The sequence below is a fragment of the Eucyclogobius newberryi genome, unplaced genomic scaffold (genome assembly GCF_026437365.1).
Source record: "Eucyclogobius newberryi isolate DKJ021-1_F unplaced genomic scaffold, fEucNew1.0.hap1 SCAF_2, whole genome shotgun sequence".
NCBI classification, from domain to species: domain Eukaryota; kingdom Metazoa; phylum Chordata; class Actinopteri; order Gobiiformes; family Gobiidae; genus Eucyclogobius; species Eucyclogobius newberryi.
In genome coordinates, this window is record NW_027315834.1 from 34,726,345 (window position 1) to 34,750,987 (window position 24,643).

Sequence of the window (24,643 nt, forward strand, 5' to 3'; positions counted from 1 at the left end):
TTTATAACTTGCACATGAGTATAGATGCACAGCATTTGTTGTGGCCAATGCTTATCAGTGCTCTTATGGCCCAATGTAAAACACACCTAGATTGTGGTTAAAAATCATAGTTCCAATAGTGGCTATGATTACATTTGTAATGACATGATACAGAAGTTGTGAATAAGAATTAAAGATACTTTATTGTCTGTGTTGTTGCTGCAATTTTATTGCAAATTGTGATTAAATGGAGCTTTGCCTCCACCTAGTGGCCCATCTCTTTGTAACATAGATTTGGACAGGTAATGCCGCATAGTCCAGCTCAAAAAAATTCATACTCGCTCGGTTCCCATGTGCTTCTTAAAAACAGGTCCAAACTGCTCAAATTAAAATAAAGGGATGATAAGTGAAATTAATTGCCTCTTCTTTTTTTCACCTTTTTGCACAGTCCCAATGGCCCCAATTGATTGGAGTCACTTGTGTCTCTTCCTAAATGAGTTGGATTATTCACAAATGCAGTCTTGGATATGGCATCCCACCATCCCCTAAGTTAAGGGGCATAATACAGGGCTGTTTTATTACTATTATTTTGTACGGACAGTGCTTTTAAATGAACATATATGAGACGCGTGCTGTAAACACGCCGGATTGGAACAATGTGTGTCCGTCCGTTGCCCGCGTTCACTCTCAAACTCGTTTGGAGACCGGAGTCCAGGTGGAAGAAGTGTCTTGCCCAAGAACACAATGCTAGAATATACTGCCGCCCCCCTGTGGCACCTGGCGTTCCAGCTTTCTCCCATCCAAGAACTAATCATGGATGTATCATATCAACGGCACTAACCAGGCCCAACCCCTTTCAGACAAAGAGCCAGACAAACTTGTTACAGTAACCAGTGGGTCTAAATAAAGGGGATCATGAAAAACTAAAAGTCTGACAGACAGTCTGAGTCTAGAGAAAAACATGTAGGCAACTGTAGAAGGTAGATGTTCTGGGAGTTTATAAGGGAGTATAACCCTAACCCGAGTGCTGAAACAACAATAATTTAAAAAGAAAAAGCACTGATATACTTTTCTAATATAAATACTGTGAAACAGTTTTATTTGACAATACATTACGTTTTATGGCAGTTGGTATCCAAGTGTTACATTACCGCCACCCTCTGTAGTTGTACGTCTTAAACAATAGACTTTGTTGTTGTTGTTGTTGTTTTATGGCGGTTGGCATCCATTTGTTGCATTACCGCCAGACTTTATTCCTCAGACTTTTCGACAATAGACTTTATTCTTCAGACTTTATAGACTTCAGAGTGCACTACCATCAGCCAATCAACGCTTAGTTACAATATACGTCATTTTGGGCTTGTCCAATAATAGCGTCTGTTCTTCCAAGGTCCTGTATTAGTAGAGGGGAAGGTGACATTTCAGAGGATATACCTTTGCACACAAATCACACAAGAGTGTGTTTTCGTGCGAAGTGAAAATGTCCTATTTGGGAAGAGCAGTGGGAGTTTTACGGACTAGTTCAAGGCTGCTCCGAGGAGGAGGTCCACGACGTGTAACGACGAGAAAGTAAGTCACTGCAGACACTGTTAGCATGTGGGCTAACCGAGGCAAGGCTAATATCACAATAAAAACCGATGACTTATATTCTCCGTTGTTACAATGATATGATATGAATAGTATTAATTCTAATATCCGATCCGTTTTCAGTGGAAGTGGTGGGCCACACATTGAGCCACAGTACAGGCAGTATCCACAGATTACCAAGAAACAGAAATTTGAGTCCGAGCTGATCAGCGGTGCTATGTGGTTTTGGATACTTTGGCATTGCTGGCACGATCCGGACGCAGTCTTGGTGTGTACATTATTGTACATGTTTTGTGTACATTTACGACACGCTGAATTGTTGTTTTGTACGACAGGGTCACTTCGCATGGCCTGACGCCTCCGCGTGGACTGACGAGGAACTGGGCATCCCAGCTGATGATGAAGAAGAATGAGTTTATCATGGTAAACACTATTTAATTTACCCAAACTTGTATGTGTATAGACGGGACATATTGTTACCATATTATTATTTTGTTCCCTAACCATCAGCCCAAAGTTTGATTTCAATTGATTCATGCAATGTAAGTAAGTAATCTTGCAATGTTCTGCATTTGAGGCTTGAGTGCTCATTCAAAAAATCAGTTTCACTTGCCCCCTATCCCTGCCTACATCTTTGTACTAAAGCCATGTTCATGTGTAAGATAACTCGAAAGGCTTGGGAGAACTATTGCAGATATGTTCTCTGACCAAAACCACATAAACACACACGAGTCAGGTGAACAATCAGAATCTTCCATCCAAATTGCCCAACTTGCACATGAAAGTGATATTACTCACGATTAGAAAATACATTCTTACCCCGGACAATACATGCAAGGTTCAGAAATGTTACATAGCTAATTATTCAACAGTAATAACAGAACCTTTTGCTGCTTGCTACAGTGAAATGTCACTATAAAGAGGTGTGGAACATAATTTGCTACTGTGCAGAAAATGTGTTAATTGTCCATTTTATTTCTTGCAGAACGTTAATCAAGTCTGGAATGAAACACCATGTGTACATATAACTACTTATCTTGTGTAAAATAAAGGCTTCATGTTTGAAGTAAAATCCATACCCAATTTAAGTGTTTTCATTTTCAAATTTATTTACACACATTTGAAATTTATAAACAAAGCAATGCCTGAACAGTGTCACAGTTAGCCAGTGTATATTCTTAAACCAAAAGCTTTTAACAAAAACTATTGCATAACAGCACCAAACATTTAACAAAGTTTAATACAAAAGCAAATGGAGTAAAGTGTGGTAGCTTAGTAAACAGTGCCTGTGGCTCAGGTGATGTTTTCAATGAATTAACATGCAGAGTAAAAAGTTGTGAAGTGTGAAAATGTAAATTGTTCAGTCCCATGCTGATGTCTGCAGTAGTTAGAGCAGGGTATTTTTTTTTTTAAAATCTCAGCCCGCTTTCCTCTAAGCTACTTGGCATCAGTTTAATTGGAATAGAAAGTACTTAAGAGTTACTGCAACTCAAGTGTAAGGAGAATGAGTTAAAATTGAAATATCAAATACACGCACCTGATAAACAGTTATTCAAAATGCATAATTACTGACCAGTGGAAAACTTGGGTCCATAACACAAAACATGAAATACTTCCCAATATAAAAGCTGCTTGAAGTGAGTAGTTTGGGAAATACTGAGAGGGTCGTTTGCCTCGATGATGTGGCTGGTTGTTAATCAAAAGTTCATGTCCATGGCATCATACCCTGAGGTTCAAGATCTGCACATCTTGATACGCGCCCCACGTTCAGCACTGGCATTATCAAAAACAAAAACATTCAAAATTTCCCCAGTCATTCGATTCGGACATTAACTACTTTGGATTAACCAGTGGCTCAGAAATATCTTTTTTTGCTAATTGTCAAGTGGCACTAGGCAACGAAAGCTGAGGTGTAAATATAAATTTACATTAATCCGGTTTGCACCACAAACACAGCCAGATAGCAGTGATTTAACAGAGAAAAAAACAGAAGGAACCTATTAATGCAACAGAGTAGAAGCAATACGAGACTTGAAATCACTGAACAGAAGATGTGGACTTTAAATCTAAACATACACATTTAGAAAAGGTTTAAAAACACACCTTAGAATTGGTTTGGGTCAAAATATAATAAAATCTGTTTCCATAATAAATACATCATTCAGAATTTTTAGAGATAACAAATACAAAAAAGAAATCACAGGAAAACATAATAAATAAAACAATTTCCGCAAATCCATTTCAGGGCTATTTACTCACAAATCTCATGTTTTTAAAAACTGAAGAGACTGCAGAGTTCTTTTTGCGGAAATAATCCTTAGACTTGCCGTCTCAAAATTAAGTTTTTTGCACTCAGTTGTGCAAGTCTGTAATGGTACGCACACATTTTACAGCACTGCAAACAAGTGCAGCTAAAGTCTTCTCCTCCATGTCATTATTGCTGGTGTGATTGATATAAAGGGAGACAAAGACCGAAAAGGACAAAGTATGAACAAAATAAAAATAAGCACCATTTAATCAGTGACAGTGTCACTGGCTCGTCCTTAGCACCGTCTGAAACACACAGCACATGTACCCTTTTGGCTTCTGTATGCCTTTTGAATCGTGTATCGTGTGCTGCAGAATGAAAATAAGAAGCTTAAGAATCGGCGCTGCTTCCTCTAGCAACAAGAACAAGCAGCTGTGTTAATTTTTGTCTCCAATTCCCTTTAAGTTTCAGCTCGCATTCTTCCGTCTTCAAATTTAGAAGCTCCTGTTTTTTATAGTGTGCTTGTGGCAAAGTCGTGCATTTGCTCTTATCAATTACAATACCCTGTCTCCAGCATGCACCTAAGTCTTTAGATTCTTTCAGTTATGGTCGCCAGGCAGTGTCTTTCTTTGTGTTAGACAAAAGTAAATCGGTTTCAAACAAGTTCAAAATTCAACTTGTCAAAAATAGTCCGCTTCTCACTTCACTCAAATGAAAGTTATACAAAGACCCTGCTGTGTCTGTTCAGTTTCAAAATCTTGCCCAGTCTCTGCTTGGCTGTAGCCATTCCCTTTTTAGGCCTCTTGCCTGAAAAACAAGAAAGTGATTAGGATTAGTACTTAACAAGTGCTTGTGCATTAGACAAAGCATAGGGATGACAAACCTTTTGTAGCCTGATTGCTTATGGGTGGGGGGTTCGGCGTTTGTCTTTTGGAGGGATGCAGAGGGGGAGACATGGAGGGATCACAGTACTGGTACTCCATCTCTGGGCTGGGCATACCTCGATTGTCCCAGGCCTCGCTGCTGTTTCCTTGGCTGTCGATGGGGCTCTTGTTTCCCTGCAGTGAATGCTGACTCGGGCTGGACCACCACGGCTCCTGGGACAGCTCCACCTTCTCTGTCTTGGAGCACAGGAGACCAGCCATAGACAGCATCCCCTGAATGGCTTCTTCTGTGCTGGGTGAGGTAGGATGTTCTCTACAAAAAGGGAAATCATAATTTTCTCAGACATCGAATAAGGACCTAACATGTATTGGGTTTGATTAGTTACTCACCGTTTCAGTGGTCTGTGTTGATGCCTGAGTTCCTGATTGGACTGGTCCATCTTTTGTTCAGGTGAGGTTTGGGCCTCATCCTCTGGGGAACTGTCTGTATCCTCATCAGAAGAAGAGAGAGGCGACACTTTGCGATGCTTTGTTTAAAAAATGAGAAAAACAAAAGGCATAAGGTATTTTAAACCAAGAACTACAATATATTTTCTGGTTGATCTAAACTCTCAAATTACTAGAAATAAATATTTACCCGTGTACGAAAGTCACTTTCTGACTCCACATCTGACACACTTGAGTGTCCTGAAGCTTCTTCCCTGAGGTTTGTTTTGCCTGTCAGATCATCTGGAAAAAAAGTCAAAAGTTCAAAATTGGACACATTTTATGTTTGATACATTGGTTTGAGTTATTGTGTAAAGTGACTTACCATGAAGTGTATTTCTATCAATCGAGCTGCAATTTGGTCGACTTTGGCCAATGGATGAAGTTTCACCCTCTGTTTTGACTGGGCTGTTCCCAGGTTTTCTAAAATCTCTGCAATGTGAAAACAGTTTGAGCATATACACTTTTGGCAAATGTGCGAGTACAAAAGTGACACAAACATTACCTGATAATTCTTCCATTAACAAACATTAGCCGCAAGTGGTTGTCATCCAATGTCTCTGCAGCTGCTGCAGAGGCAGTTGAAACCTTGTTGAGTTTTCCATGGACCTTTGCACAGAATGCAGCATCCTATGAGAAAAGGTGTGCGTTTTTAACATGCATCATACTTGATCATTCCAAAACAGATGCAATGAAAACCATTCAAGCCCCACAAATATACAGTAGAAATGCTGAACCAATAAAGCACCTTTAGATTGACAACAAAACTAGGTAACTGCTACAAGACTTGCCTCTTCAAGAGGGCCTACTTCCAGTCTCTTCAGCACTTCCTTGGTGTGCTGCTCCAAGATGTCCAGGTTGGAGGGCAGCTTTGAGTTTAGCAGCAGCTGCTGCTGCTGCTGCTGCTGCTGCTGCTGCTGCTGCTGCTGCTGCTGCTCCCGCTGCTCCCTCAGCCGCCTGGCAGCTCTCCTGGCACGCCGGGCCTGGCATAGCCTTTCTAGAGTGGAGCGAGTAGCTGGACAACTGTTTGATCCAGGTCCTACTCCACAAGCACTTCCCTGAGGTTTCACTGTCTTATTACAGTTTAATGGTTCTTCCTGTTGATGAGAAAAGTACTGAAGTAAAGGGTCAGTATATTTATACTACTGACTACTGAACACTTATAGCAATAGCCGTCATCTTTTCATTTAAAAAAATATAAATATATATATATTATATATAAATATGTTTTTTTTAAATCATACCTCAAGGTGACGTATTTCCTTGGTCAGCTCTTTAATGAGATGGTTAGGCCTGATATTGTCCGGTACTTCACTATTGGGCTCTGTGACCTAAACAACAGTTTATTAAGTACACATTAAGTACACTCAAGAATCCAAAACTAAAGAGCAACAGGGATTTACTCACCTCTCTTTTCAACCAAGTCTTTAGTGCACCAATTATAGCCTTGACTCCATCTACCAGATAATTTGGTGGTGGACAAGCGTCTTCTCTGAGCTCTGAGAAAAGCAAAATATATTATTGAAATGTTCTCCCATTCATACGTTTCAAGTGGACAGCTGAAAAAACAAACCTTTTAGAGTTTCCAGATGATTTTTTGCCACATACCAACAAATGGCCTCAAAGTATGGAAATTTGAAAAGGTCTGGTGTTTTTAGTCGCCGTTCCATTTCATAGCACCTGTCAAACAATCGGTATATGATGACTTATGTATTGGCCAACAAGAACTATGTCGGTTTGTATTATTGTAGTCCACTTACCTGAGCTGCATGCCAATATTAAGATTGTGAAGGAAATTTCCTCCAAATGCCATGCAGTCCTGAGAGGTAAGAACAGCATGGATCCAGCCTGTAGGGGGCAGCAAAACCAAACATATGACACAGATAAGAGTCGCGTTTAAAGAGAGACAACGGTAATATTTACTTAATTTCATGTATTTTCAATGTAATTGTCAACTATAGCAATTGACTCCGCACATACCAGAGATTATACATTTAACTATATAAACAAACAATAATATGGATAGTAAGAATAAGTAAAGGAGCCCTATTATCTGAGGGAGGAGACATTTGAAAGTGAGAAAAAGCAGAGGCCAGTAGAGAATGGGAATTGGACGAACGGCTCTGATAATGTCTCGGCTGACCAACCCCCCCTCTGACAAAGATGCTATGGCCTGCTGAGAAAAGAATGGCATCCAGACTGATTCAGGCTTTGTCCACCAAGTTTCAGGGGGATCGCAAAGTTCACATGGAGACGACCCAAAGGATTAAGGCTTCATAATGGGTTTTCTGACACTATGCCACATACCACACCCAAATAAAACAACATGGCAGGGAAAATACAAACCTGTGGGGATGAGTAAGGTTGTTCCTTGGGGCACAACACACTTGTAACATTTGTCCACTCTGTCCCCAAAAAACACTTCACTCTGATTGGGTGAGGAGCTCCATGCTTCATATAGTGCAAGGTTGTCCAATGTGGGCTGTATCAAATAAAATACCTTTTCACCCTAGTGGGTAAAAATATAATTGTTAGAGAAACTTTTGTGAAGTTATCAGTCACAATGTTCTATAAAGACTCACCCAGAGAACATGGTACCAGACCGAGGTGCCCCCAAAGTCTATGTGGAAGTCTGTGTAGCAGTCTTTGACTCCCATGAGGCAGTACTTCTGCACAAACGGTTTGGGGAAGAAGGAGTCGGCAGACCAGTAGTTCTCTACCCAGGACAGTTTCTGGGCTACATCAGGGACCTCCACCAACTTCGACATCCTGCAAGGACAAGGAAAAAGGGATTGTTATGGACTGATGTTTGCAGGCCATACACATTCAACAATATTATATTTGTTTTGTGTCATATCGAACAGATGTATTACTTACTTTGTGTCTGAGAACTCCAGGCTGATGAGGTTCAGGACCTTAGGTTTATGGGGCTTCGTGTAATACTTGATGAACTCACGCAGCTTCATCTTGCTGTCTGCCTGTCGCGCTACATCGATCACATCAATAACTTTGTCCCCACCTGTGTTTTAACATAATTAAGATTATTCATTTGATTATTAGTTTACACACTTGATATACCACTAGCATTTTTCCTATGTTTGTGAATTCTGTAATAAACCTTTTCTGTGCAATGGAATCCTTTTGAAATGGTTCTCAATACCTAGACCAAAGACTATATAGTACATCACTGTGGCCAAACAACGTATTCAAGACAGGAATCAAAAAAGAGCACAGGAAAGAGGGCACTTTGAATAAGTAAGTTCCACTTATTGCATTTACAGTGTTGACAACATTCTTGAAAAAGAAAGTTCAAAGGAGTGCGTTAGTTCTCATCACACCAGGGTGAGGAGGCAGAGCCGGTGCAAAAGTGAAGCACACAGCTGGTTGTTGCATTTTCCCTGCACCCTCCCAAACACCTTTTATTACCCAAGTGTTCTCTCTCACTCCCTCACTCTGAGCCCAGCTGGCCAGCATCTGATGACAGCCAACAGCTGGACCCGGGTCAGTTCAAGGAGCCAGAGGGTTCAACATAACCTACAGCAAGCTGACATTTACTTTACCCAGTTATCGGGCATTGTTATTATTGACACACAGACACAAAAGCTTAGAGTTCTACAGAGTATTTTAGCAATTAAGCTTAAAATATTGAGTAGTCCCTGCAATCCAGAGCAATAATACACTCTTCTACCCCCATTGTGCCCCAGTTGTAAGAAATGTAACTTGATACGAGTCTGTCCCCGGTTACAACACCTGTTTGAAAGTTAACATTCAATAGGACATCGCTGATCAAGATAATGCGAGAAAGAGACGGTGTAATTTGAACTTGACAATAAAAACACCAGAGGGTTTAGTAATGGGCTTGTAATCGGAGCCGGATAGTGGCAGCCCATTTCAATATGGAGGCCTAGTGGTCATCAAGAGGGCAATGAAAGCTCGTTTCACTCGTTTAAGAGTCACTCAGCCTGCCCTGATAAGTGGGTAAAAACCCTGTGAGCATGGAAGCTTGTTCATATTGACACACAGATGGCGCCTGCTCAGATACGGCCACTTAAATGACCGTTTTTTGTTACATTCTCCCATTTTAATCCGGACCGAGGATACTGTATGTTCCTATCATAGCTCACATCTCTCCCAAAGGACAGCGGCTAATGTGTTACCGTGAATCTGATCGCTCTGGTGGCAGCCTCATGACCCTAAACAAATACATGTGTGACAGTAAGACTCACCCACATACTCCTCCACATCTTTGACAGAGAAAGTAGTAGGGGGAAGTTTGAGGCCCAAACCCTCCATCTCAGTGACGGCGATGGGGTAGTTAAAGCCATGCCTCTCCAGGTAGCGAGGAGTCACCTGCTCACCCTTCATCCGCAACAAGATTTCCTCACCACTGCAAAAGAAAACTATTTTTTTTCCCCATTTGGAACATAAACTGAGTCATGGTTGTTATTTCTTAAAAATGATTGCTAAATGTACCCAGCAAACACTCTGTTCTGCAGCTCCTTGACAAACACTGGTGTGCCTGCCTGCACCGGTTTTGTTCCATCATTTGGCTCCGTGTAATCATGTCTGTGCCAGTTGTTGCGTGTTTTCACTGCAAACAAAAAGACAATTGTAGATAAGTCATAGCATCCATAGCATGTACAGTGACCAAATATCATGATCTCGTAAAATGCACTTAACAGTTCATTATTTATAGCACTTTGGCTGAACGCTCATGGAATTAGAAGCTCAATAAAATTGTTCTGAAATCATTTTTTATTTAATTAAAGTATTGTTGATTGCAATAAATCATGGCTTCGGCCAAAAAGAGTTTGTTTTAGAAGCGTAGAATTAGATATTTGTAAAGGATTCGTGAAAAGTAAACATACTTTCATAAATAACTTTTCCAAAAGGCACAAAAGGTTGTCCAATCGAAGAGGGCCGCCTCCAACTCCATTCAATTAGTTTGTTAATGTGTGCCCCGGGGGCTCAGGGGTCAACCCGCTCCCTTCCCCCACAAGCGACAACAGACCCCAAGTAAGACACTCTTACCCCAAGACAGGTTTTACTGCCCAGAGGAAAACTCCAAAAACTCAGAAAGTAAGACCAAAGTGAGTGTTGGGCAGTAACCAGTAACAAAGTAAGGGATTACTTTACTTTACCATTTTGTAACACAGTAATTCAACATGTTACAATTTAAAATGTTGTGATTACACTACATATTCTATGTAGTGTAATCACCTTTTACTCTGTAGTCAAAAATAAAACCAGTTTTAAAAATAATCAGGTAGCACTTGATGTACTGGTTTGGTGACAGATGCATCATTGTGAACCAAAACAAATATTGGTTTATGGAGGGCTGTATGTGTGGAATCTTCTGTCGTTTGTGTGATACAAGGTTAAATAGCAAGAATTTTAATTAGTGGGAAGATTTGATGCTTTTTTAAAATTGGTTCCGGAGCCTTTCCCCCCCAAATTAACTAAAATAAATCTTTTGAAATAAACAATTAGAGGTAGTAGTAGAGGAGTAATGAGCAAAGAGGCAGAAACAAGTATAATGTGGCTTTAAATAAAAGTAATACTGATGCTCTGATTGACATCATCACTTACTTAAAGAGGGTCCATGTACAACATCGCAGTTGGGACAATGGTAAACGTCAATATCCACCGCCTGATGCTCTTCCACCTTCACACAGCTGAAAACAGAAGACACACATTAAACATTAGTATTCCCGTTGATAAGAACATTTCTACTGATCTGAAATAGACGTTTTGGTCCAATGCCTAAACATGTAACTGCTGGAAAAGAAATAAATAGCTGGAGAAAAGGCCCTGCCCTCAAATTGCGTTTATTACTCATTTTAACAGCATCGCCTCTTGCAACAGTCGACTCGCATTCCGTTGTTGCAAGCTTTAGAGCACAAATACCAAGTCAATTCACTATTTAACCAACTTTACACATTAAAGTCACAAATGCATTTCACTTTTAAAATCTAAACTCAACTTTTAGTGAGTAAAATTAAGCTATCACATTTATAGACGAGATGGAGGTCACAATGTCAGACTATCCAACATTTCCGAGAGTAAAACTGCCTGAACATGGGCCACTTTACGATAAAAGAAATAATGGCAACGAGCGTGATTTACTCTTCACAAATTGCATATGAGAATTTGTTAACAGTTTTTCATATCCATCAGGAGAGCCATGTCGATTCTAGCTTGGATGAAGATTGTGTGGCACTCAAAAGTACAATAAAGTACAATGAGTGACGTCTTGAGAGAACAGAAAGGACTTGGAGGAGCAGTAGAGCTGAATGCAGTTTTCCCACTTTGATCTGGGAGGACATGGCAGGAAACTGTAAGAGGAAATAAAGCCCAGGGTCATTAACTCATCAGGAAGTGGCAGGGTCGTGTGAAACCGGACCATAAACAGTCCCACTGAGCGGCCCCGCCTCAGCCTGCAGTCACCCACGCAGCCGTCAGAAAGTACTTACTTCATTAGTGGTTCAAGGGCACAAGTTTATATTTTGTGTGGTATACGAAGTCATAAGATTGGCGTTTTCATTTAATTGAAACCTAGAACAATGGTACTTCATTTTAGTTAAGAATAGTATTGTTTTGTGGAACTCTGGCAAGCTGAAGGTTTAGATCTTTCACAACGACAGATTTTGCAGGACGATATTTGCTACGATATCGCAATAAAAGGCTAATGTAACTACTTCATGCAACAGAGTCTGACATAATTGGCACCAGGAAAACCATTTAAAAATGTACAGTTTTGTTAAAAGGCATGAGATGATTGGTAATAAATGAATAAATTGCAGAACTAAACAATAATTATTCATATAAAAACATAATTATTTCAACCATGTACAGCTCAAATCTTGACCTGGCAAAAAATACAACTTGCCCGCGATTGCAAAGAAAATGTACATGCGAAAAATGATGTGCCCCAAAATATATCTCAAATCTATCAAACGATAACACATTTTTGAAGTGCCATATATTGCTGAAGAAAATCGGCAATATAGAAGCAAGTTTATTAATTTGACATCCAAAAAAACTTGATCTGCAATAAATAAATAGCAGATTGAAACACTGAAGTACTTAGTTTGTATCTATAAAGAGTCATAGGTATTTAATCGCCTACAGCTCAAAAGTAAATGTAGTGCAGAAAAATAACAAGTCTCCCACCAACATAAAGAAAGAGAGACCACGATAAATATTGACAGCCAAAAATAATTGTTCCGTCTCGAACGATTGGTCGATATCGTTCAGTCTTATCCTGATAGTTATTGTGACAGGCCTAATAAGAACGGTTGTATGATATTCAAAATAAAGTGCAACCAATCTGTTCATAAGGTGTGCTGACAAACACAATAGACTTGAGCGGTTCCAGGTCTGCGAGTCTCGGGGTTCACGAGAGCGGTCGCCCGGGGCCCTCGCTGACGCCGCGTCTGAAACCAGGGCACTGTGTCACAGACGGGCCCGTGTGTCACCGGCTCGGCACACGGAGACGCCGTGGTCGACGTGAGCGGGGATCCGAAACAAGGCCACGGTGTCGTCTGGGTGTTGCTCAGGAATGAAGATGTGTTGCGTCACTCCACGGCTGTGCTGCAGGATGTAAACAAGCTGGAAATCCACAATGGATGGAAATGGGTTGAGCTTGAAGACATCCAACAAGGCATTTACTAAGAAGAGACTTTTAAAAAAAATAATAATAATAAAATATTATATATATATATATATATATATATATATATATATATATATAAATAAATAAACAAAACGTTCATTTAAAGCAGACATTAATGACGCTCTTTTTCCATTAATTCAGCAGTCCCTCATTAATGTAGTCGTTTAGTAATTTTATTCATTAAGTAGTCAAACTGTGTGTGATCTTAATCCCTGCAACAATCAGCTATTTTTATAATATTACTGACATTATTAACTGCATCTTCGTTCAGTGCAGATTTATGCACACGCTTTTCACTAGCCACTCCTTCTATTGGATGTAGCCAATCACAGTGAAGTGTGGACTTTCAGAAGAAGCAGATGACGTTTACATTTTGAAGGAAATATACTGAGTGCAATGTGATCTGGCTCCAAGCGAGAAAGTCATGATATTATTATTATTTCTAGCATATCGTCCACACTTCCCTGCAACTAATACTATTGCAGCCATGTCAGATTAAAGTGGCGTGTTTTGCTTTGAGTCCAGTAACGTTCTACAATTTAAAAAAAAAACACTAAAGCAAAGTTGTCGGTGTAATCCCTCATTCGTCCAGGCGTGTTCCATAGTAGAAAAAACTTCAGTTGTAGTCATCTGGACTCAGTTTGAAAAAATAGACGTTTCGACTCTCATCCAAGAGTCATTGTCAATAACAGAATTTAGGTCGAGAACTCCGATATTAATACTGTTCTGTGGTAAGACCCGCCCATTGGGAGGAGCCTTCCTGAAGTAGAAAGAGTTGTTTGTTTCAACAGAAACTCCCCCCTTGTATCTACCGAGCTAGCCTATTCAGAATCTTAATGGGCTATTAGAAACCTCTTTGTCTTTGTGAGACCCTGGCTCAACCACCCTGAGTACCTGATTAGCATCTAAATGTCCTGGTCCTGGTCCTCTACCTTTCCAGGGGTTCAGTAACCCATTATAAATAACAGGAAGATTAAACATTAGCCCTCCATTTCTGTTTAAAGAAGGCCTTTCTTTTTTAACAAAAATAGCTTCCTTGACTCCTCTTTCAAACCATCTTTTCTCCCTGCTTAAAACCTTCACCTCACCGTCTTCAAACGAGTGATTAGAGGCTTCAAGGTGGAGATGCACGGCGCTCTGTGGTCCTGAACTAGTATTTCTTCTGTGCTGATAAAGCCTCTTGTGTAGAGGCTGTTTCGTCTCACCTATGTAACGTTCTTTACAACTTTCTTCACTGCATTGGATCAAATAAACTACATTGCTCTGTTTTTGAGTCGGCAACTTGTCCTTTGGGTGAACCAGTTTTTGTCTTAAAGTGTTTCCTGGTTTAAAATAAACAGGGACTTCGTGTTGTCTAAAAATTCTCTGCAGTTTTTCCGAGAGGCCAGACACATAAGGGATAGAGACACCCTTCCTTCTCTGTTCAGTTTCCCTTTTGTCCTGCTTCTTGGTTCTCTTCACTCTGTTGAGAGCCCAAGCGGGGTAACCACAGGCTGAGAGGGCATTTCGGACATGTTTTTCCTCTTTCTTCTTGCCCTCTGAGCTGGTGGGCACACCTTGAGCTCTGTGTTGTAAGGTTCTGATCACCCCCAGCTTGTGCTGTAGTGGGTGGTTGGAACCAAAGAGCAGATACTGGTCCGTGTGTGTAGGTTTCCTATATACTTATATTTGGAGTTTCCCGTCCTCTCCTCTGATCGTGGAACAATCAAGAAAGGCCAAGCGATTCTCCTTAGCGTCTTCTCTTGTAAACCTGATATGTGGGTCCACAGCATTGATGTGATCAGAGAAGGTTTCCAGCTCTTGTTTCTTGATTGTTACAAAAGTATCATCGACATAGCGGAGCCACAGTTTTGGGGCTATGCCTGAGAATGAGGACAGTGCCTTCTTCTCAAAGTGCTCCATGTACAGGTTGGCCACTATGGGAGAGACGGGCGAGCCCATGGCACAGCCATGAATCTGTCTGTAAAATTGTCCCCGGAATTGAAAGTAAGTGGTGTTTAGACAGATGTCCAACAGTTTACATATGTGTTCAGGTGTCAGTTTGGTCCTTTCCTGTAGGGTGGTGTCTTCCTGCAGTCTGATCCTCACTGCTGCTACTGCATCAGAGGTCGGGATGCAGGTGAACAGGGACACAACATCATATGAAACCATGAGGTCATCTGGGTCCAGTTGGAGATGTTTCACTTTATCCACAAAGTTGTGCGTGTTTTCCACATGATGTTCCGAATTCCCCACAAGCGGAGCCAATATAGTTGTTAAATGCTTGGCCACATTGTAAGTGATGGAATCTGTGCTGCACACTATGGGTCTGAGTGGAACCTCCTTTTTGTGTATTTTTGGAAGGCCATAAATGCAAGGCATGGCTTCCCCAGGATACAGTCTGTAATACAGAGGCCGGTCTATCGCTTCCTCTTTTTCCAGCCTTTGTAAACAGTCTATCACTTTCTTCTTGTACACTAAAGCAAAGTTCTTCCTTGTTGAGAGAGGCTGTGGCAACACGGTTCTGCTCACCAACACAAACATCCGCAGTGAATGAGAACGTTTGGCTACACTTCCTCCGTCAGACACCTCCGTCCTGTGTCAGAGAGGCTGTGCTCGGAGCTATAATGTCCTCAGTGATCAGTGCACAAACACAAAGGCGGGAGGTGGACTCTACCATTACTTTAAGCTCTAAATAACCACTCTGCATGAGGCGCGACACGCCCACATTAGAGAGCTACAGGGGCATGAAGTATGGAGGCAACAGAGAGGGCAACGCGCACCTGGCTGAAGGACGTAACACAGTAAGGGCAATTCAATATAGAAGAAAACCTCTATAGAGCTCATCTACCTTCAGAATCAAGGAGTCGTTCACCCACCCGTTCACCCACCCGTTCACCCACACGTTCACCCACACGTTCACCCACACGTTCACCCACACGTTCACCCACACGTTCACCCACACGTTCACTCTCCAGTTTACACAGACACTGGGGGTGAGGCAGGCGTCTTGTCTGAGGACACAGCAGTAATCACAGAACCATCAATATTTTTGAATGAAGAGAGCAGGATTCGAACCGCCAACCTTTGGATCCTGTTGACTATATTCAGATGTTATTATGGCCTCATTAAGTCCATCAGAAATCTGCTAAAACGTCCATGTAAATTGTGACAGAGGCTAAGATATCACACAAAATGTGAATGGATGGCAAATATAACACGAAATAAAAAAGCAAGAATATTACTTTAAACCCTTAATAATAACCCCTATAATACGAATTAATAACTTTCCTTATACTAAAATTTCCAAAATAACCAATAATTTATTTATTTTTTTCATATCTCCCACCTACATTTGGGTCATAATTGAAAACGTGACAATTTGAAAGACTGCATCATTACATCATTATATTTAATTGCATTTAAATACATTTTATTTCTGCCCGATACTTTTTCATTCAAAAACTATACCAAAACCATTATGGACAAAAACGGCACAAAGACTATAAAACGAAACCATTTTAAGATTAGATATTCCTTTATAAGATTTATGTTTACAGCCTTATTTTTCTCGTCCGCTTTAAAATATGTTTTTCTAATGCGACATAAATGATGCATAGTGTGGGAAGGTTCATTTGGAGAGATATGCTTACAAATTAGTGATATTAAAACAACAGACTCAAAAGAAGTAGCCTCACACCCCTGCAGTGTTTGCTCCTCAAAGGGGATGGAGGTCTGTATTGTCGAGTGGTAAACAACAGAGAGGATCACTTAGTTTTTATGGGGCGTCGGGGGGGCCCCAGGGGACGAATCAGCACTTAATAGTTTTAGGTTCAGGTCGAGTTGTCTCACGGCTGCTCGGACGGCCCCGCTTGCAAACGTTTAGTTTTAACTGTCTTTTCACTGCCAAGGGAATCGTGCCGACTCATCACTTTGGCCCCATGAACTCCAAAACGTTGTATACATGCGTTTTTAGGATATATATACGGGTATATATGCATTGGACTGCTATAATCATTGCTTCAGTCAGTGCTCTACGATTCTTGATTTCAATGCAACTTTATAAATCAAAGACAGCAGAAATATGAATGTCTTGGCTCAACACTGTTATAATCCAACTTGACTTGGAATCAATTTAGAGTGGCCCTGATCAATATTGGTAATTGATGCCAAAACCAATAGACTTTCCTGACCAGTGGCAGAAGGGATTGTGTGTAAACCTCTCTCTCTCTCTCTCTTGTCCTTTTGGCATATTTAACATATCAACAGAGTGCAAAATGTGTCATTAATTAAGACGATCAAACGAGAACAATGGGACAGCGCACAGGACATTGTCGGCCCTTGAGTTGAGGCCATCCATCTGGCTTTGGTGTGCAATGGGCAGCGCTGACGGATCATGCATTGAACTTGGGTGCGTTCACATCAATCACCTCCCCTGTCTCATCAGAGGGTCGCCCCCACGCACCGCATAGCAGACAGCCGGCACGGTCTGGGCCACGTAATGTGACACAACCACCGCCATTTACATCACATCTGCAAACAATGCCTTTGTGGCAAACAGCAGGAGGAGAATAACTGCAGGAGTGTAAGCAAGGACGGGGTTGTCAACACTGCTGCTGAAGGACTATTATCCAATACAAGACATGGTAATCGCATAAATGTCTGCTCCAACTATATTACATGAATAATAACAAACTCACTCAAATGCGCTTTGAATACTTGTTTTTTATAAGCTCTGAATTGGTCTGAAACAAAGTAAGTAGATCGTATGGTCATTATAGTTCAAATGAGGACAATGATTTGGAGGCCTGGAAATGATAGAGCCTACGTTTCACTAAAGAGCTTTGAGAACGTCTTTACAAACATGTCTTTATCAGAGAGGAGCCCTGAAGCCCTTGTAATTAACCACTGGCAACAACCAAAGTCACAACAGAGATTTGTACTTTAGGAGATCGGCCTTAAAGCACAAGCCGACATTTAGTGCGTGTTGATCACGTGACAAAATAAAAGTACATGAAGGTTTTGGTGATGTTATGGATGATTATAAATAATTCTGCAAAATATCATTTCCATTATCGTACTTTTCTAAGACACTAACTGATTATATTTTCACATATGATTTAGCGGAATATATCCAAATGTTTATTTCATTAGATTGATGCCAACTATCAGCAGAGCTTATGCATAGGTTTCAGCTTCAGGTTAGATGCAACATTGAGGGCTTTACTCCATTCAAAATATATAATATTTTGTATTCAATTGTTAACTGCTATGGCCCCATTTTTATTATTTATATTATTATATTATATATATAATTATATATATTATAAAAAATATAATTATATTATTTACTATTTATGGTAGAATTAACATAAATGTTAGAGGTATGGTAAAGTAGTTTTAATTTACAGTCATGAGTTAAGCACACAATGTATATTCACCTTATCCCAGACGCCCGTCTGGGCCCCGCCATACAACCTAATCCTTCTTACGGTAGTATTAGTTAAGATAGACCTACCGACCTCGAGATAAAATAAGTTCTACACAGACTAAAGCCGTTTTCGGGCCGCCCAGGGAATCCGATGCATTGGTGACTTGTTGGTGCACGTTAACATTGGACATTTTAAAACAAACCAATCCACTTTAAAACATGTTTTAGCAGTGAGACTTTTCCCTCGTTCTCCATTTAAACCAACCAACGGAATTCCAGATGGACCGGAAGTGCGATTACAACGAGAGTGCCGATCACGTGGGAAAAAGAGCAAAAAGTTGGCGGGGCAGAAGTAGTTGAATAGGCCAATAGTTGAATGAGTTAAAAACTTCAGATACAAAGTACTGAAAACATAAACAAAAGCGTCTTTAACACAGAGCCTTGCGTTCTGGCTCGCCTCGTGGGAAAGAGGCTAGAAAAGTCTGTTTTTGGAGCTGTGTATCTGCTTATTAGTCATCAAATGGGGAAGCTCCAGCATTTGGTCGTTTTCCTGTCGGCACATGACACGCAGCCAGTCTTTCCTGGCTTGAGTTTGCCACAAATTCTGGCTGCTGATTCGTTGGCAGCAGACTGTGGTTACACAATGGCTTTCGTCACTGAAACATGAACGAAACAGATGATTGTTCCTAAACAGTAACCAGGGACACGCTCCCACACATCTGACATCACCAACCTCTGACCACTCTGTGACTACAAGAGGCAAAATCATAGTCAACACCTTTTTGACATCCTACGTTTCCCCGAGTAGAACAAACATACACAGCCTTATGAGTTATCAAATAGTAGAGAAGGCCTTCAGAAAACATGAAAGACATTAGTTATTTAGATTTCACAAGTATTAATAAACAGATAATTAGTTCCCAAAGCCGACGCTAGGGGTCCCGGGCCATGTGCCTTTTTCCTGAAAGGGGATTTAAATTCTCAAGCTGTCACTCAAAAGCCACGAGCCCCACATCTGAACATGGGACATTTCTGATAAAAATATTTAAATATAGACTACATCATAAATACGCATATATACTTTACACAATGAAAGTAGTAATACAAAGTTTAAAAAGAACAAAGACGGTGTTGCTTAATGCTAACCAAACAAATGGCTTAGAACCAAGTCTCTACAACAAGGAAAACATTTTATGACATCAGAGTCTGGCTGTGTTACCATTACCTCAAATAACCCAAAGCCCGACCCAAGCGGCGAGCTTCAACAGAGCTGACTGAACATGAAGCTATTTACTGTTTACATCTTAAAACACACATCGTACTCTTAATTCACAGAATAAAGTATGTCAAAGTAAAAACACAGTCTGGCACTTCTATTCCCCATGAGCCCTGAACTGCTTTGACACGGCTCCCGTCACTAATGTGCTTTTAGTACATACATATTGTTTACAAAGCTCCTGATTAACCTGTGCCGGTCAACAGCTGATCCGATTACTGGTGATATGTGTGTTTTTACATAGGTAAACATGCGTTTCACTTTCATAACCCGTGTTTCAGTCGAGCCCACTTTCTTTAGTCTTGTCAATAGACGCTTTAAATCCCGTCGCCCAACGCTAGCATGTTAGCCAAGTTAGCTGCTAGTCAACAACGCTAATCTGCCGTCGCGTTTACACTATAAACTTCGGCAGTTTCACAGTTACATTAGACGAGGGCTGTAGTGGACATGTAGATCTACGTACCTGCCATGGAACCAGTCTTTACAGGTGTCACACTCGATCATAAACCGGCTTACATCGTAGGGCTGCCGGCAGACACAGTACAGCGGGGCCGCCGCCATCTTCCTACTGTCCCCAAACAACGCAGGAATGAAGCGGGGCGGGGATTTGACTGGGCCGACGGAAATGCACGAAGATCCGCCGAAAACAGCCGAGAGCCCCCGCCGGGCAATCCCACTCCTGACGTCACTTTATTCAACATTTATTTCCATCTGGGTTTTGTGTGTGGGCCTCCAACAATGGTCTTACTATTACTCAACAAATGAATTACGTAATGGATCAGCAACACACTTTTTAATAGGAACCACTGTTCAGACGCCACATAGGGGTAAAACATGCAATTCTGGTTATTTTCCGTAGCCGAAACCTGGAAATGTATAATTGTAGATATACTATAGCACCCAGAAAATATAAATCATATAGGTATGTAGTCTGGGTTCATAAAAGACACCAGATTAAAAAACAACTGGTGCAATCATAAATATGGTTCACATCGAGTTACTATGTGAAATGAATACATCCCATTTCCATGATCAATTTGAATATCGATTGACTGATCATAGAATCATAAACATAAAACACAAAATGCACCCCTGGTATGTCTCCATGGGACATGTCTGACATGCCCTACATGCTTGTGTGCTGAATAGCAATGGGACTACCGTACTACAGCCCCCTGATCTGAGAGCTGACAGCACCCATCCCCCCACAAACCCATCTGTGCAGCTCTGCATAGGCAAACAGGCCGGGTGCATGCAGAAACTCAACATATAAAAGCACGTGATTCAAGGAGCCACTGTGAGTTTTTGACATTTGAATAAATGATGTGCAGAGACATGAGCTCAAGAGACCATGGCAGATGAAATGTACCAGATTATTGATAATTTACATCTGCATACGCTGATTAAACATACGCAGACAACGTAAAATTAGACTGATGAAACTATCTCACAGTATAAACGCATTTCGTTATATGATGAGAGACTTCATTATTATGACATGTGCACACAAGCACAACATTCAGGAGTAAATATCTGTCAAAGGCTTAAATTATACACATCCTTCATGTATCACATTGTTAAATGCACCAATAGGAAGGGCAAAGAACTCACTAAATTCTAAAGTTGCTGTAAAGTCTAAACTCATTTATGCCAAACGTCAAGTAAGCCTGGCTGAATTATAATTGTTTGTGTGATAGCGCCACCTGCTGACGACATGGCAGAGTTGCGCGTTCACGTCTCAAACAAGGAAGTCCTCCTTCCTCTCTTTGCTTAGCTTTTGGGCGATAACATGATGGATCCAACTGAATGAACCTGCGATGTTCCTCTGCCTTTCCCCAAAGACACTTGACATGTTTGTTTCCTCTGCTTTTAACTAGCCAAGTGAGACAAGGTAAAGAATGTGTTCGCACGTTAAAACGCCTGTCTATTGTCTTGGTTGTGTTGTGCTAAAACATATGGACATGTCTGTGGTTAGATTTCGCACTGCTGCAATGCATTACATTATTTTCATTTATTTCCCCTCTTTTTGTCTTGAATGTAATTGTTATAGCATTTTCATGAATGATTATGAGAAATGAGATAGTAGTGGTTGTGGGCTACTATAGATCATGTTTAAGATGTTTAATTATCATTATCATTGGCCATTATACAAATATTTTTTACACAATTTACAGATGCACCTGGCTTATTCTAAATACTGTACTTACCCATAGGCACTTATTAAATATACCCTTTTTGGCGTAATAGTTTGTATTTTTATTCAAGCCTAGTTTATTCTGCTGCTTCCCTCGTATCTTTCTGTTACAACTCTTCAATTTCACCATTGTGAGACAAATAATGATAATTATGATTATAAATTACAAATTACAATTAATTATAATTGTAAGTCATCTTATCTTAGATTCCAATTACATTCTTCAGGGATTTTGTTTGAGCTACAGTCAACCATTGCTTTTCCAATGATACTATGATTGAATTTAATATTTTCTTATGGATTATAAGATGAGACGTCTGTCCCAGAAGAAGGCCTTGAGCCTGGTGAAAGAGTTGGATGCCTTCCCCAAAGTCTCTGAGAGTTATGTGGAGACTACGGCATCAGGAGGAACTGGTCAGTCATCCATGTTACTTTGATACTTCAAACTAATATTTACAGCAATAACACTTTTTATTTTCCACAGTGTCACTTTTTGCTTTTACTGTCATGGCCATTTTGGCCATCTTAGAATTTTTTGTTTACCAAGACACATGGATGAAATATGAATATGACGTTGACAAGGACTTTTCCAGGTTTGTTTAGAATTGCAATGACTTTTAAGTTGTCACTATGAGATGTAAATGTTTTTTTCTTTCCAGTAAATTACGAATAAACATTGACATTACTGTTGCCATGAGATGTCAGCGTGAGTATCTATATTAAAGTCAATAAAATAATAATAAACTTGTTTTTACATTTCTGTTTTTATCATTTCAGAGGTGGGTGCTGACATTTTAGACCTGGCGGAAACAATGATTACCTCCAATGAGTTGCAGTATGAGCCAGTGAGTATTGTATGTTTAAAGAGTTGAATTTCGATCTTCAAATTGTCCTTTCAAATATTATTCATCTTAGGTTGTTTTTGACCTCAGTCCGCAACAACAGCTGTGGCAAAGGTAAGAAGTAGAATGTTATTATTGTCTGAATCTAGTTTGTCCAGATTCCATTTAAGTCTTGCTCTGAGCAGATTGCACAGTTTTGTCTGGTCTTTGCTTTCAGTGCATTGCTCCATGTTCAGAGCCGACTGAGAGAGGAACACGCTCTGCAAGAAGTACTTTACAAAACTCTAATCAAAGGAGGCACGACTGCCCTTCCTCCAAGGTCTCCTGTTCTGACAGTGAAATCAAATATATCACCAAAAATAAATGTAATTTAAAAGTATGGCTTTTCTTTAGGGAGGATGCTGCCACAGAAGCACCTAATGCATGCAGGATACATGGATATGTTTATGTGAACAAAGTGGCTGGAAACTTTCACATTACTGTAGGAAAGTAAGGAATTAAGGAATTAATTCACCTATTAAGTATCTATGTGTTATTATTTCTATTATTTTTATTATCAATGTAACGTTTTGAATGACCTCTGTCCCATAGGCCCATTCTTCATCCACAAGGGCATGCACACATAGCTGCGTTTGTGAGCCATGAGAGTTAGTAACTCGTCTTTATTTCTTCATTTATTTATTTTCATAATATTGCCAGTGTCATGCTAGTTTATTTCCATGTATCAGTCTCCAATAGTCAACATTAAATCTGATCTTTCTGTTTCAAGTGTACAACTTCTCCCATCGAATTGACCATTTATCTTTTGGTGAGATGATACCGGGCGTCATCAACCCTCTAGATGGCACTGAGAAGATCACCTCCAGCAGTAAGCCCCCTTCTTAAGTATTTTCTAATTTGATTGTTTATTTAACTAGGAAAGTTCCCTTGAGATTACTGCCTTGAGTAATCTCAAGTGAACTTTCCTAGTTCCCTTGAGAACTTTCAGGGGAGTCCTGGTATGTATTTTGAACCTTAACGCCGAGACGAGAAGTTCCTATGTTTGCGAACTGTGTTCAATGACAATGGCAATAAACCTTTTCTGATTCTGATTCTGAATGAATGAAAGCCCAAGGGAAATTGGTCTTGCACACAAGAGCATAAAAATAATGAAAGTCAGTAAAATGATGACTATGACTTTGTTTGCATTTCTTTTATAGATAGTCAGATGTTCCAGTACTTCATCACTGTGGTTCCTACCAAACTCCACACTTACAAGATATCGGCCGACACACACCAGTTTTCAGTGACTGAGAGAGTGAGTATTTACAACATAAAGCTCAAGTTTTCTGGAAATATTCCAGAAATATTTGCAAACATTTTCTCCTTATCTTTTCAAAGGAGCGGGTGATAAACCATGTAGCTGGAAGCCATGGTGTTTCAGGCATCTTTGTCAAGTATGACACCAGCTCTCTGATGGTCACAGTCAGAGAGCAGCACATGCCGCTGTGGCAGTTCCTAGTGCGGCTTTGTGGCATTGTTGGGGGAATTTTCTCCACAACAGGCAAGTTTAGTTCATCGCAAGAATAAAAATAGAAACCGTTTATTATGACAAAAACTGTTAAGGTAATGCATTTTGCTGTATCTTTATCCACTCAGGCATGCTCCATGGACTAGTTGGATTCTTTTTTGACATTGTCTGCTGTCGCTTCAGGCTAGGAATCTATAGGGAAAGAGAGGTATTTCCCAACATAAAATTGAAAAATGAATAATAATGAGAAGATTGTCTGATCTTGTTGTGGTTTTGCAGGATGAAATGAACAATGTGAACCATCATCAGACTCCACTCTTGGCTGACCAGGTTCTTGATGAATAAACCTTTTTAAATCAAAGTGTGTATTTTTTATTCTTCACTGTCTGAGCTGACTATTTTCAGTATTTTGTAACATTACGTTAGCGTTTCTACTGAAAAAGTTATTTATCAAACCGTTTTAAAAGCCTCACCAATGTCACTGAAACCTTTTTGTGAAAGCATGTGTCTAACTGCAGTTTCCACTCAAAGGTATTTCCTAGTGATCAAAAT

General features: G+C 40.3%; 3 protein-coding genes across 4 annotated transcripts; 2 read left to right on the forward strand and 1 right to left on the reverse strand.

The window, feature by feature from the left end:
- The first annotated feature begins 1,338 nt into the window (after positions 1-1,338).
- On the forward strand, positions 1,339-2,654 carry ndufb2 (NADH:ubiquinone oxidoreductase subunit B2). Its single transcript, XM_072455146.1, has 4 exons — positions 1,339-1,548; positions 1,690-1,834; positions 1,902-1,989; positions 2,552-2,654. The coding sequence occupies exons 1-3, from the start codon at positions 1,460-1,462 to the stop codon at positions 1,977-1,979; spliced, it is 312 nt and encodes a 103-aa protein (XP_072311247.1). The 5' UTR covers positions 1,339-1,459; the 3' UTR covers positions 1,980-1,989; positions 2,552-2,654.
- A 1-nt stretch (position 2,655) lies between these two features.
- kdm7aa (lysine (K)-specific demethylase 7Aa) lies at positions 2,656-20,150 on the reverse strand. Its single transcript, XM_072455145.1, has 18 exons — positions 20,009-20,150; positions 10,774-10,859; positions 9,658-9,775; positions 9,411-9,571; positions 8,062-8,203; positions 7,767-7,953; positions 7,531-7,693; positions 6,945-7,032; positions 6,758-6,864; positions 6,592-6,683; positions 6,429-6,515; positions 5,976-6,281; positions 5,690-5,814; positions 5,510-5,616; positions 5,336-5,427; positions 5,089-5,225; positions 4,698-5,011; positions 2,656-4,621 (listed from the first exon to the last, which is right to left on the reverse strand). The coding sequence occupies exons 1-18, from the start codon at positions 20,104-20,106 to the stop codon at positions 4,533-4,535; spliced, it is 2,499 nt and encodes an 832-aa protein (XP_072311246.1). The 5' UTR covers positions 20,107-20,150; the 3' UTR covers positions 2,656-4,532.
- Positions 20,151-21,985: 1,835 nt separating this feature from the next.
- Positions 21,986-24,451, forward strand: LOC140368207 (endoplasmic reticulum-Golgi intermediate compartment protein 2-like). Of its 2 annotated transcripts, XM_072455148.1 has the most exons (13): positions 21,986-22,153; positions 22,224-22,332; positions 22,399-22,445; positions 22,517-22,584; positions 22,655-22,695; positions 22,799-22,900; positions 22,975-23,070; positions 23,173-23,228; positions 23,351-23,449; positions 23,781-23,878; positions 23,962-24,124; positions 24,220-24,300; positions 24,366-24,451. In XM_072455148.1, the coding sequence occupies exons 1-13, from the start codon at positions 22,036-22,038 to the stop codon at positions 24,434-24,436; spliced, it is 1,149 nt and encodes a 382-aa protein (XP_072311249.1). In that variant the 5' UTR covers positions 21,986-22,035; the 3' UTR covers positions 24,437-24,451. The 2 variants fall into 2 exon arrangements, with proteins under 2 accessions (XP_072311249.1, XP_072311248.1); XM_072455147.1 differs by having other exon boundaries at positions 24,220-24,390.
- Positions 24,452-24,643: the final 192 nt, after the last annotated feature.

What these genes read in the sequence shown, in the direction of transcription:
- LOC140368207 (XM_072455148.1), top strand. Translation starts at nt 22,036, where the DNA reads ATGGATTATAAGATGAGACGTCTGTCCCAGAAGAAGGCCTTGAGCCTG. An exon ending in TACGGCATCAGGAGGAACTG is followed by an intron (nt 22,154 to 22,223) that starts GTCAGTCATCCA and finishes TATTTTCCACAG; the next exon opens with TGTCACTTTTTGCTTTTACT. An exon ending in GTTGACAAGGACTTTTCCAG is followed by an intron (nt 22,333 to 22,398) that starts GTTTGTTTAGAA and finishes TTTTCTTTCCAG; the next exon opens with TAAATTACGAATAAACATTG.
- kdm7aa (XM_072455145.1), bottom strand. Translation starts at nt 20,106, where the DNA reads ATGGCGGCGGCCCCGCTGTACTGTGTCTGCCGGCAGCCCTACGATGTA. An exon ending in CTGGAGTTCTCAGACACAAA is followed by an intron (nt 7,954 to 8,061) that starts GTAAGTAATACA and finishes TTGTCCTTGCAG; the next exon opens with GATGTCGAAGTTGGTGGAGG. An exon ending in AAGTAGGCCCTCTTGAAGAG is followed by an intron (nt 5,815 to 5,975) that starts GCAAGTCTTGTA and finishes CTTTTCTCATAG; the next exon opens with GATGCTGCATTCTGTGCAAA.
- ndufb2 (XM_072455146.1), top strand. Translation starts at nt 1,460, where the DNA reads ATGTCCTATTTGGGAAGAGCAGTGGGAGTTTTACGGACTAGTTCAAGG. An exon ending in CGACGTGTAACGACGAGAAA is followed by an intron (nt 1,549 to 1,689) that starts GTAAGTCACTGC and finishes ATCCGTTTTCAG; the next exon opens with TGGAAGTGGTGGGCCACACA. An exon ending in ACGATCCGGACGCAGTCTTG is followed by an intron (nt 1,835 to 1,901) that starts GTGTGTACATTA and finishes TTTGTACGACAG; the next exon opens with GGTCACTTCGCATGGCCTGA.